We start from the raw sequence: 13820 nt of genomic DNA on the forward strand, positions 1-13820 counted from the left end.
CAAGCTCAGCCACCCTCTGGATATATTCACTGAGCAGGAGGAATGAACTACAGCAGCCGAGGCAAAGGCCTTCTGGCTTAGGCAGCCTCCTTCTTTCCAAAGGCACCCATGCCCCCTGCTGTCTGACTTGGAAACATCAGCCTTCCTGGCAGAGCAGGGCAGCTACCACGCCACCGGAGGAGCTGGTCCCAGATCTGGCTGCTAAAGCATTTTTGGGCTTTTAGTCAGATGAGGAATAGATGGCAAAAGCATCCAGAAGGAAGAAGGTGTGGTCCTAGCCACTCCTCACCTCACCCCACCCTGTCTTGCAGCTGCAGTACAGTCCAAGGAAACAACCCCTGGCAAACAGCCTCTTAGTTCTCTCTGGACCAACCTTCTCTGCCTCGCCTGCACATGCGGAGAGCAGCTGATGGGAAGCCAGGGTCAGCATGGAAAATAAAACTGACATACAGACTTCCAATCTTCTTTGTCTTCCATTTTACAAATAAATTCTCAGAAAACACTGAGTCTAAGAGTAAAGCAGAAACCACATTTCCCTTCTTTCTTCTTTTATTCCACATATCAGCTCATTACAAAGTTTATATTTGGGCTCTTTTAGGCAATGTGGAAGAGGTTCCAGCATCTGGAGCAGAGGTGGCACTAGAGAGAAGAACTCCATTGCCAGAAAATATTATCAAAAGATATGTGACAACTTAACACATACAAACTTGAACTCGTTCATCCATCTCAAGCCCTTGCTACCCTTCTAAACTCTGACCTAGCTATGCTTGACAAGTCAGCAAAATAAAAAGGCACAAGGGAGAAATTCCTTGGAACTTAAGACTAAGGACAAAGCCAATGGCAAGAGAGTAAGTTACATATAGTACCTGAGATGGAGCCTGCAGGGGAAGCCAACAGAGAGCTTCTGGGCCAGAATACCTGGTCACTTCACCCGACCTGTCTGCATGCCAGGACTTATCCTGTCAGTAATGCCTGAGCAGAGAAAAGAGCTCTGGCCTTAGATGACTGGGCTGAGGGATGAAGGTGATGGGATAAAGGAGCAAAGTGCTTTCGGGAGACTAAGGATTGTCCTTTGACATCATCCCCCACCCTTGCCCCGAATGCAAACAACGGAAGGACTAGAGTTTGAGCCAAAAACAGAATTGAGATACCTGGGCAAGGTGGATGAGAATTTCAAAGATCCCTTCTGGTTCTAATAGTCTACTTAATGATATAGTCTGCATTCAGGCTGGCGCTGGTGACCCCACTGCTGGGAGGTTAGCACAAAAAATCAGAAGGAGCCAAGTGAGGACCACATAGATCATTCAGCTTACACAGAGGCAAGAACAAGCCAGGAATCTCGCTGCAGGGTGCAGTCTTTATACCTCTTGTTCTAGTACCTCACTCTTATGACCACTAAAACTCAGGCCTGGGGCCCACCCATCCTACGCAAATGCCCTCCCAACCTGAGCACCTGGATTAATCATCAAACCCTGACACTGGCTAAGCTGAAAGGAGATTGGCCTGTAGAGTGATTCTGGACCACAGACAAGTGCTGGCCTGGGGGAGGGCATTCAGCCCCGCATCTCTCTAGAATGGAATGAAAGACAATAGTTTATGATCAATAAAAGATTCACTGGCCCCTTTTGACTTTCTCATGACTACATGCCTACTGCCGAATTCTCATTAAGACTCCAGTGTTTTGGGTTTGTTCACTACAGATGATAGAAGACCTATGGAAAAGTAGGAAATGAAGCAGGCAACAGTGAGACACACCTTCAAGTTCTAGACTCTTCTCCACTTATATTCAAGCCATAGAAGCTTTGGGTCTATACTGGTCCCAGGTCCCCAAAATTTAGAGGAAACCAGAAGAAAGTCTGAAATAGCCTCACACCAGGATAAGAGACACACAAGAAGAAATGGGATCCCAACTGCAATGAACCATTCTAAACTCTAAAACCACTCTGGATAAACCTCATCAAGAGATGGCTGGGTTCTTTGTAGCTCCCCACAGCTTAAGAGGAATGAAAAGGAAGAAAGAATAAGCATCTCAGCCATCCCTTAGAAGCTCTTAACAAGACTGTCTTGGGTAGTCAGTAAAATGCAGTTGCCCAAACTGCCTCTTTCTTATCTTCTGCAGTCTGAAAACCTTGTAATAGAAAGCTACTGAATCCTTCTTGACACTAGGTCTCAAAAAAGATAAAACAGAAAAATTTATGGTTAGCTAGATACATCCTAAGAGCTGACCACCTTTCACTCCCCAACTCACGATCCTCAGGCTTCCTTTTTGCCCTATCTCAATGGAGGCTGTCTGCAGAACTCAGAGGACAGGCAGACTATGATATGATATGGGTTGTATAGCAGTCAATACAACAACAACAAGAAAAATGGTCGCGGGGGTAAGCACGTTTCTCTCTCCCTATATATACATATATATTATGTGTGTTTGTATCAATATACAGACCATATTCTGATTTTCCCAACTGTCAGAAAAAATGCTCCTTCTAGCTTGTATCCGCTAATCCAGGATCTATTCAAGATCACTACTTAGCTACCTACTACAGTGTGTAGGATGGTGTGCCCTGAACGCTAATGCTTTTGTTTTGGAAAAGGTCCATGCCTAAAGATACCTCACTCAGGCCAGAGGTTCTTCCCTAAAATCCCTTTCTCCTCTTAATAAACCGTGCTGTAGAGGGGCAGAAGACAGGAAAGGGAAGAAAATATTCCATTAAAACCTCAGCACCCCCAGACTATACTGTCTTTTTATTTAGCTGGCTAGACCTCTAAGACGTGGTATTACATTGTCAGAGTGAGAATTCAGTGGCCCTGCTAAAGCCTACCTTAATGACTGGAGAGAGCAGAGAGCCAGCCAGCCCAGCACACCATACTCACCACGCCTCCCTTGTCCCCCTCCATGAACTGAATGATCTGGCAGGATGATTTCTCCCAGAGGAAGATGTGCCCGCAGTCACTACCGCTCACCACAAACTCACTCTTGGGGCCATAGAAATTGACGCCTTTTACTGAAATGACAAATGAAGGAATAAACCACATGAGAGTTGGCATCAGGCCGACATATATTTACCTCACAGGAAATTTAGTTATTCACAAATCTAAATCAGCTAAGAGCCAAAGAATTTCTTTCACTTTCACAAAACAAATCAAGGGATTATGCATGTATAATAGACAGAATAAAAATCACACCAGTTCCAGAGACTATTTATATTCTCCTAAAGAGGTCCATAGAGCTGAGGAGTTTGCAGCCCTTAGCAACAGCCTCAGTCTCATTAGTTTGCACCCTACGGAGCAGCCACAGGCCTCACTAATGCCTCACCTGTCCCAACCTGAATGGCCCCAGCTCTGCCCACTCCTAGGCAGCACTGTCCTATGCCCTAGGATTATCCTTGGTATGTGTGCTTCACTGGTACCTTGTCAATGCTTCCTGGGTCATTAGGTGACCTAAGACTGATGAAGGTATATGCCACAACTGCCTATAAGAAGCACCTGAACTGTGCGTGTTACCAAGACTGAACAACAGGGTTCCCCCTGAAATTAGTAAGAGAAACCAGGAGTCCCAACTGCTACATCCAGTTCCATACCAATCATGAGACTGGAATACTTCCTTCTGTATGCCCAAGGACTAAGATCCAAGTACAGGTTTTTCCCTCTCCTCTCACCAGCTCAAGAGAAAAAAGGAAAACTAGCTGCTCTCCCCAGTCAACATTATGACAGACATCTGACAGGAGCACTAATAACAACAAAGAGCAGTGATTCCAACTTTTCTGTACATTAGAATCAAAGGGAGCTTTTTAAAAATCCTAATCAACGTGCACCCCATACCAATTAAGTCAGAATGGATGGGTATGGAAGCCAGGCTTCAGTATCTTTAAAACATTGTCAGGTGACTTCATTGCACATCAAAGTTTGGGAACCACAGACAGAACAAAAAGGGCCAATCGTCACTGCAAACTTGGGTGAGGTGCTATCACCATTTCTCCTCTTCTGCCTCATTCAAAAGAATTATTCCCTCCTCTTCCCTTTAAGTACAAGCTCACCCCCCTATTTTAGGCAATTCAGTACCACTAACTAAGGAGGGCTTTCCCAAACTCCCTAATAAGTCTTTTAATCCTGAAGCTACCTGAAATCATAAGAAAAATATAGTCAGTCGAGTCTCCTTACATCCAGACCAAGTAACATCCCTGTAGTGGTGAGAGATGCTCCCGAGCCCTCTCTCCTCTAGCACAGGAGGGACTATGAAAACTCCAGCCCAATTAGGCTTGCTGTCACTTGGTGACAGATGGCCTACTCCTTTAGGTAGTTCTTATTTGCACAACCTGCATGAGATACTGTGGTTCTTCAAACCAACAGACTTGGGGTACAGAAACCTAGAAAGACAGTCTCACCTGTGGCGTTATTTCTGTGGCCCTTATATCTCTTAATATACTGGGCCCCATCACTGTGAGAGGAGTTGAAGAGGTAAATGTCTTCATCATTGTAACTGGCCAGGAGCTCTGCCAAGAACAAGCACACAGCAGTGAAGGCAAAGGCTGAAAAAAGCTAGGATCAGGAGTTGGGGGTTGGGGTGGGGCTTCTTGCCAGTAGTGCCCCCTCCTAATACCCAGGTATAGCACCCATCTTACTCAGTTGGAACAGCAGGCACTTCAGGTGTCTAGGGTAGACTAGGAACATGCTGCCAACCCAGGGGTAGCAGAATGCCCAGGAAGATCATACCCATTAATTCAGGAATGAGTCAAAGGCATAAGAACCTGCTCAACCAAATAGCCTGGGCTTTAGGACAAGCCCTGCCAAATATCATCTGCAGCATTCTGCAAGTGCCTGGCATCTCCAAGGGTCATCTGCTGCATCCTCCCGCTGTGTGCTCACCATCAGCAACTACTCCCCAGCTGCTCCACTCGGAGCTATAGCACAGTGGTGAGCACTGGAGGGCACATGCCTCACTGGCTCAGCAGCTCCCTAGACAGAGGGGGCATGCCAGCCTAGGAGCTGGGCCCTGCTCACGTACCTGTGCCGTCGTGGCTGTACACAAGACAGGTGATGTTTGCTTTGGACTCACTGTTCACCTGCAATAAGGAGCAGATACTGACTGATGCCCCACCCCCCCATTTGTTATACCACCTTCAGGAAACAGGTTTTCCTTCAAACTCCCCTATATCCTCTCCCAGAGATAGACAGATAGAGATAGAGACAGAGAGAGAGAAAAAGAGAGAGACAGGGAGAGAGAAGAAGATAGACAGAGAGATAGAGACAGGAGAACAACTGATGAAACTTGACCACCTCGGGGGGAGAGGTCTTTCTACTGGTTGTCTTCTGTGTGCTAGCCATTTCATATATACATTATCTCATTAGGCCTTACCATCATGGTACAAGGCAGTTATCTGTATCTCTATTTTGTCAATAAGAAAACTGAGGCTAACAGAGGTAAGGTGACTGCCCAAGATCACAAAACTGGTAAGTGGTAGAGCCAGGATTCAAATCCAGGTGTCTGACTCCAAAGTCCAAGCTCTTCCCACCATACCAACAAGTTTGGGGGCAGGCTTGGGGTTGAGTCAGGGAAGCCTGGAGCCACTGGCCCTTCATGAATCTTACCAGGTGATGAGGGCAGAATTTCTTGAGTACTCCATTGTTTTCATTCTCATCAATTTTCCTCTGGTCATAAATCCTACGGTGGAAGAAGCAATGAAAATGTCAAAATTTACAAACATCCCTTGAAGAGTTGCCATTTGATGTAGTGGCAGGAACACTAGTCAGCTGGATTGTCAGGACAGATAAAGGACATTCCCCAATTAGGCTTCTGGCTCAGGTTCTTCCTCAAAAATCTTCTCCCACCCCTCTTCCAAACCAAAACTCTTATCCAGGTACTTCTCATTTCAAGTAGTAATTCTAAATTATATTATTTTGAAGTGGCTTATCTCTTCTCTCAGCTTTTATATCATTTACTGTTTATCTGCACTGAAATAACATTATTATAGAGCCTTTTGCATGCATGTTGCCTCCCCAATACGGTTTATTACTCTTGGGCAGAGACCATGCTTTATGTAAGTCAGTGGGTCTTGAATCCCTTTTTGAAATTTTATTTGGCTAGTTCTTCCCAAAACTATTACAAACCAACACCTATATCTCAAGACTCACTCTCTCCTTCCTTCATTCTCATCAAGCATCAAACTACCTTCACCTTCCTCATCTTTCCAATCCAAACTTTAATCATTTGTGCAACTATTTATGACACATGGATTAGGCGCCAAGTATTATGCCAGGTGCTAGAAATATAGTGAGGAACAAGACAGATCTAGTCTCTGTCTTCACCCATCAGTCTCCTCCAATCTCAGAGTCTCATCCCTCCACAGCTGCTCTTAATCTCATCCCTCCAAGGACCTTGTTTGATTGATTAGTCCATTTCTCACTGATTAGTCCTCTTCCTCACCATTGTCCCGTTTCTAAAAATCCTTCCACTGACCTTTCCTACTCTGGCTTTTCCTGTCCTTCCCCCCTGTAGTAGAATTACTGAAAAGAGCAATCTGCATTCGACATTTTCACTCCCTCACCTCCTATTCATTTCTCATTCCATTCTAATCTAGCTTTGGCCTTCAACTCACTACTGAAGCTTCTCTGGCTAAAGTCATCAGTAACCTAACTGCCAATACCAACAAGATACTTTTTTAGGTCTTTCTCTTTTGTCTTGACATTGTTCATTACTCCTTCCCTGAAACACTTTTTTCCCTTGATTTCCAACCACCCTTTAATGTTGTTCATAGGCTTGTCTTTTGTCTACCCCTTAAATGCTGATGTTCCTCAAAGGTCTGGTCTTAAGTACTCCTCTGATTCTACATAAGGAAATTTTAAAACCTAGAGTTCAAGTATATGTGAATGCCCAGAAACTGTGCTTATGTGTATTTTTCCTGGGAGAAGGGATCATGGTTCTCCTTATATTCTCAAAGAGGCCAGAGACTCAAAAGGGAGGAAGAATTCTGCTCTATACTTTCTTTTGGTAATCAAATTCCATTAACACTTTACCACCTATATGTGGATATGTCTCTTAAATCTGTGTCTCCAGCCCACACTTGTTCTGAGTGAGCTCTAGATTTATATCCACACGCCAAATGAATGTTGTAATGGAATGCCCAAAAGTAAAATCATTCTCCTTTTTAAGCTAAGATCATTCTAGACCTACCCTTTCCCCCAAATCTTTGTTAATGGCACCATCCTAAATTCAGGTGGCCAAACCAGAAATCAGGTCCTTTCTCGATGTATCTAGTTTCTTTCCTGTCGATTTGACTTCCTGGGTATATTTCTTGACTATATCTGCTTTCTCCACCCTTAGGCATTTTTTGCCTACATTATTTATAGTAACCTTCTGATTTCTTTGCTCATACTGTCACCAGAATTATGTCTAAAATGAAAAATTTAATGTAAATTCCCTGCTTAAATCTCTTCAGTGATTTTGTACTTTCTACTAAATAAAGTCCAGACTACTTAGTATGGCTGCCTATCACTTCTCCAAGATCCTATGCATTATACAGAAAACAAAAAAACTATGCTTCCTTGAACATACCATGTCACATCTTGTTATCCTAATTCTACACATATTGTTCCCTCTACCTGAAATACTTCCCATTTGCCTTTAATACTTCCTCTGTGAGAAAGAACAGCACAGTGAAATGGTTTCCACCATATTTAAGGCATCTGAACTGAGTTCAGATACTATGCTACTTACTAGATGAGCAATACTGGGTAAGTTACTTAATATTTTTAATCCCTATATATATCTGCTTCTCCCGAATCCTCCTTGAAGGCAGAAACTATGTCTAGTCAAGTGTGTACCTAGCACACAACAGATGCTCAGTAAATGCTGGATGAATAAATGAACGAATTAAGTATTCTCCATAATCCATTAATATCTTGCATAAATAGACTATCCAGGAAATGTTTTTTAAATGAACCAATAAAAAAATAAGACAAACAGGAGACTGCTGTACTACCAATTACTACTCTTCAGCAAATATAGCAGCTGATAATCAGATTATTTTCCCTCTAAACTAAGTCTAAATCAACAGCTCTCAAATGTCACTAAGACATCATTATCTTCCCAAGTCATCAAATTAGTAAAAAGTTTTAAATATTCAGTATCTTGTTGTATGGACCATTCCATGTTCCTCTGTATCCAATGCTCTTCTTTATGAGGAAATCTTTACCTACCCTCCTCCCCTTTCTTCCATAAGTATTTATTAAGAACCTACTATATTCTAGATATGATGTTTGAGACTAGGGATTGGCAAACTTTTTTTAAAATTTTATTTATTTTATTTAATTTTTGGCTGCGTTGGGTCTTTGCTGCTGCGCGTGGGCTTTCTCTAGTTGCGGCGAGTGGGGGCTACTCTTCGTTGCGGTGCGTGGGCTTCTCATTGTGGTGGCCTCTCTTGTTGGGGAGCATGGGCTCTAGGCACACAGGCTTCAGTAGTTGTGGTGCACAGGCTTAGCTGCTCTGTGGCATGTGGGATCTTCCTGGACTAGGGCTTGAACCCGTGTCCCCTGCAATGGCAGGTGGATTCTTAACCACTGTGCCACCAGGGAAGCCCCAAACTTTTTCTTAAATGGCAAGGCAGTAAATATTTTAAGCTGGCAGGCCATCCAGTCTCTGTCACAGTTTCCAAACTCTGCCACTGTAGCATGTCATGGATATATGTGAACAAATGGCTATGGCTGTGTTCTAATAAAACTTTATTTACAAACACAGTGTAGACTGCCAAGCCCTGTGCTAGACAGTGGTGATGCAAACAGAAAAACAATTCCCCTATTATCTGCGCATAGGACAGGACCTTGACATTAAAAAAAAATTTTTTTTTTTAATTTTTAAGACTATTTTCTTAAAGCAGTTTTAGGTTTACAACAAAACTGAGAGGGCAGTATAGAGGTTTTTCATACACTCCCTACCCCCACACATGTATCGCCCCTCCCATTATCAAAATCACTCATCAAAACGGTAGTTTTTTTTTTTTTAAACCAAGGATGAACCTACACTGACATGATAATCACTCAAAGTCTATAGTTCACCTGAGGGTTCACTCTTGTACATTCTACGGGTTTGGACAAATGTATAATGACGTATATCCATCATTATAATATCATAGAGTACTTTCATTGCCCTAAAAATCCTCTGTCCTCTGCCTATTCATCTTTCTTGCCCCACCCCACCCCTGGCTACCACTGACCTTTTTCTTATTTCCACAGTTTTGCCTTTTCCAGAATGTCATACTGTTGGAATCATACAGTATGTAGCCTTTTCAGATTGGCTGATTGGCCTTTTTTTTCACTTAGTAATATGCATTTAAGGTTCCTCCATGTCTATTCATGACTTGATAGCTCTTTTCTTTTTAGTGCTGAATAATATTCCATTGTCTGGATATACCACCATTTATTTATCCATTCACATACTGAAGAACACCTTGGTTGCTTCCGAGTTTTGGCAGTTATGAATAAAGCTGCTATAAACATCCACGTACAGGTTTCTGTGTGGACATAACTTTTCAACTCCTTTGGGTAAATACCAAGGAGCCTGACTGCTGGATTGTATGGTACCAGTGTGTTTAGTTTTGGAGAAACCGTCAAACTGTCTTCTAAAGCGGCTGTATCACTTTGCACTCCCACTAGCAATGTATAAGAGTTCCTGTTGCTTCACAGTACTCACCAGCATTTCGTGCTGTCAGTGTCCTGGATTTTAGCCACTCTAATAGATGTGTAGTGGTATCTCACTGTTGTTTTAATATGCATTTTCCTGATGACATATAATGTGGATCATCTTTTCATACACTTGTCATCTGTGTATCTTCTTCAGTGAGGTGTCTGTTAAGGTCTTTGGCTCACTTTTTAATTGGGTTGTTTTCTTGTTGTTGAGTTTTAACAGTTCTTTGTATATTTTGCATAACAGTCCCTCATCAGATGTGCCTTTTGCAAGCATTTTCTCCCAGTCTGTGGCTTATCTTCTAATTCTCTTGAAAGACAGTGTCTTTCACAGAGCAGAAGTTTTTAATTTTAATGAAGTCTAACCTATCAATTACTTCTTTCATGGATGTCTTTGATGTTGTATCTAAAAAGGCATCACCGAGGGACTTTCCTGGTGGCCCAGGGGTTAAGAATCTGCCTGCCAATGCAGGGGACACGGGTTCAATCCCTGGTCCGGGAAGATCCCACATGCCATGGAGCAACTAAGCCCGTGTGCCCCAACTACTGAGCCTGTGCTCTAGAGCACACGAGCCACAACTACTGAGACTGAATGCCACGACTACTGAAGCCCACACGCCTAGAGCCTGTGCTCCACAACAAGAGAAGTCACTGCAATGAGAAGCCCATGCACCACAACGAAGACCCAACACAGCCAAAAATAAATAAATAAAATAAACTTTAAAAATAATAATAATAAAAAAATAAAAAGGCATCACCATACCCAAGGTCTTCTAGGTTTTCTCCGATGTTATCTTCCGGACTTTTATAGTTTTGGGCTTTACTTTCAGGTCTATGATCCATTTTAAGTTAACTTTTGTGAACTGTGTAAGGTCTATGTCTAGATTCAGTTTTTACATGTGGATGTCCAGTTCTTTCAGCACCATATATTGAAGAGACTATCTTTTCTCCATTTGTTGCCTTTGCTTCCTTGTCAAAGATAACTTGACTGTATTTATGGGGGTCTATTTCTGGGCTCTCTATTCTGTGCTTTTGATCTATTTGTCTATTTCACCAATACAATGCTGTCTGAATTACTGTAGCTTTAGAGTATTGATAGGTCTTGAAGTTGGGTAGTATCAGGCTTCCAGCTTTGTTCTTCTCTCTCAATACTGTGTTGGATATCCTGGATCTTCTGTCTCTCCACACAAACTTTAAGAAGCAGTTTGTCGATATCCATAAAATAACTTGCTGGAATTTTGATTGGGATTGCACTGACTCAACAGATCAAGTTGGGAAGAACTGACATCTCCACATTATTGAGTCTTCCTATACCCTGGACATTTTAAATCAAATAAAGAATGGTTTCAGCACTGTCTGAACACCCTTACTGCATTCCTCTCCACAGGCCTCCAGGTGCCCACGAATTTGTTACCTTAAGCCTCTCTCTTCCCTCCTCACCTCCTCTTCCCCCAACTTGCCTTTAATCTAGTGTTCTCTCAATGTTGCTGATAAAGATAGGGGAGCAAACTGACTATTTATTGACTGTGTTTTATAAACCAGGGCCTATACCAAATCCTTTAGCAATAAATTTACATGTCAACCAATCACACTGCCAAATCTATCACAGGATTCATTCACCTGATACATTCTCCTTTTCTTCACTCCTGTAAATTCTTAAACTAACCTAAAAAGGATTTAGTGGCAGAAACTCAAATCTATACCACCCTCCATTTGCCTACCTTTTTTCTTTCTCCCTGCCCATCCCCCCTTTTTGGTCATATTCAAAAAAGCATGACTCTCTTAAATGCTCCTTCACAATCCTAAACTAAAATTCAGTATTTATGATGTGAAAGTCTTGAGGATGAGTAAGCTATTTCTCTGTATTCCCCTAAAGGAATTCCTTCAAGCTAGTGAAAGCTAATGGTGTTATGATATAAAATATTCAGCAAAAGTATTTTCAAATTTGTACTGGCAGGTGAGCCTAAAGTTCTTTCAAAGAAAGAAACAGAAAAGAGGAATTCCAAAACATTCAACTGGCTGAACTGAAGAGGTGCCAGAGAAATTGAGGATGATCAGAGAAGAGCTAGGGTGTGGAAGGGCCATCTGCTCATAGGCGATCAGTGTGCCTCAAAATATACACATGCTTTTGTCGTGTAAACAGCCTATTACGTGCTGAGAATTTGGCATGTACAAAGGGATAAAGGATATTGAGGCTGATAATAAATAGAAGATCTGAGTATTTCTCCTTGTGATGAAATGCTAAAACTAATTTCCAGCCCCACTCTCACCCTGAGAAAGTATTAGCTCTGGATAAAAGCATTATCAATTGCAGTTCTCAATACAGCCAATGCCTCCACTCTCCTCAAACATCAAGGTCCTAGTGCTTGAATTATCTAGAGACACAGACTTTTCCATGAATCCAGAGCTCTAAGCAGGAAATGCAAATTTAAAAATTCAGTAAATGCTTGATTTGGAGGAGGTAGCACCTGAAAGTTCTGACAACTACTACCCCTTTTTAGATCAACAGCTTATCTTAAAAAAAAAAACTACTGCTAAACATTTGCTATTGATCAATAGAGGAAAGGAATTTAGAAGGCAAGGGAAACAGGGGAAGAAGAAGAGAGCAACAAAGTTGCCCAGTTCTCTTGTGGCAGGATTCTTCAACAAGTTAAGATCATCTCTCAGGTATTTCTAAAAATTTAGTCCCATCCCTGTGATTATTAATAAAATTAATTACAGAATACAGTTATAAAAATATCCTCTTATTTAAAAAGGAAGATGGGACTTCCCTGGTGGCACAGTGGTTAAGAATCCACCTGCCAATGCAGGGGACACGGGTTCGAGCCCTGGTCTGGGAAGATCCCACATGCTGCAGAGCAACTAAGCCCGTGCGCCACGACTACTGAACCTGTGCTCTAGAGCCCGCAAGCCACAACTACTGAAGCCTGCATGCCTAGAGCCTGTCCTCCCCAACAAGAGAAGCCACTGCAATGAGAAGCACACGCACCAAAACAAAGAGTAGCCCCTGCTCTCTGCAACTAGAGAAAGCCTGCGTGCAGCAACAAAGACCCAACACAACCAGAAATAAATAAATAAAATTATAAATAAATAAATAAAAAGGAAGATAATGCTTTTCATCCACCACCAGGAAAGCATAAAGTCATTCATTCTTCTAGTGATGCTTTCCTTCCTCCCTTTCAAACTGATGATCTGTTGGCAACCAAAGAAAGATACTTAAAAATAGGCCAATTGCACCATCAAAAAATCTACAAACAACAAATGCTGGAGAGGGCATGGAGAAAAGGGAACCCTCTTGCACTGTTGGTGGGAATGTAAATTGATACAGCCACTATGGAGAACAGTATGGAGGTTCCTTAAAAAACTACAAATAGAACTACCATACAACCCAGCAATCCCACTACTGGGCATATACCCTGAGAAAACCATAATTCAAAAAGTCATGTACCACAGTGTTCACTGCAGCACTATTTACAATAGCCAGGACATGGAATCAACCTGTGTCCATCAACAGATTAATGGATAAAGAAGATGTGGCACATATATACAATGGAATATTTTTCAGCCATAAAAAGAAACAAAATTGAGTTATTTGTAGTGAGGTGGATGGACCTAGAGTCTGTCATACAGAGTGAAGTAAGTCAGGAAGAGAAAAACAAATACCGTATGCTTACACATACATATGGAATCTAAAAAAAAACTAAGTGGTTCTGATGAACCTAGGGGCAGGACAGGAATAAAGATGTAGACGTAGAGAATGGACTTGAGGACACCGGGAGGAGGGGGAAGGGTAAGCTGGGACGAAGTGAGAGAGTGGCACCGACATATACACACTACCAAATGTAAAACAGCTAGTGGGAAGCAGCCGCATAGCACAGGGAGATCAGCTCGGTGCTTTGTAACCACCTAGAGGGGTGGGATGGGGCAGGGGAGGGAGATGCAAGAGGGAGGGGATATGGGGATATATGTATGCATATAGCTGATTCACTTTGTTATACAGCAGAAACTAACACAACACTGTAAAGCAATTATACTCCAATAAAGATGTTAAAAAAAAAATAGCCCAATTGGATAGGGATGGGATATAATTGTGACAAAGGGCCAGAAGGAAACTAACTGAATCCATGAACTCTGTTTTCCTCAGG

The 13820-nt window shown here is 42.3% G+C and overlaps 1 protein-coding gene across 10 annotated transcripts in view; it reads right to left on the reverse strand.

Annotated features, from left to right (window-relative positions):
* The window catches only part of DCAF8 (DDB1 and CUL4 associated factor 8), a 45588-nt gene that overhangs the window by 3938 nt on the left and 27830 nt on the right, over window positions 1-13820 (reverse strand). For all 10 annotated transcript variants that reach the window (XM_027095125.1, XM_027095117.1, XM_027095124.1 and 7 more), the window contains 4 exons: window positions 5587-5659; window positions 5003-5060; window positions 4383-4490; window positions 2872-3002 (listed from right to left, as the gene is read on the reverse strand). In XM_027095125.1, coding sequence (XP_026950926.1) covers window positions 2872-3002; window positions 4383-4490; window positions 5003-5060; window positions 5587-5659 — 370 coding nt within the window. The remainder of the gene's footprint in view (window positions 1-2871; window positions 3003-4382; window positions 4491-5002; window positions 5061-5586; window positions 5660-13820) is intronic.

Source organism: Aethalodelphis obliquidens, unplaced genomic scaffold, assembly GCF_003676395.1.
Source record: "Aethalodelphis obliquidens isolate GAN/ISIS:26980383/991018 unplaced genomic scaffold, ASM367639v1 scaffold90, whole genome shotgun sequence".
Taxonomy (NCBI): Eukaryota; Metazoa; Chordata; class Mammalia; order Artiodactyla; family Delphinidae; genus Aethalodelphis; species Aethalodelphis obliquidens.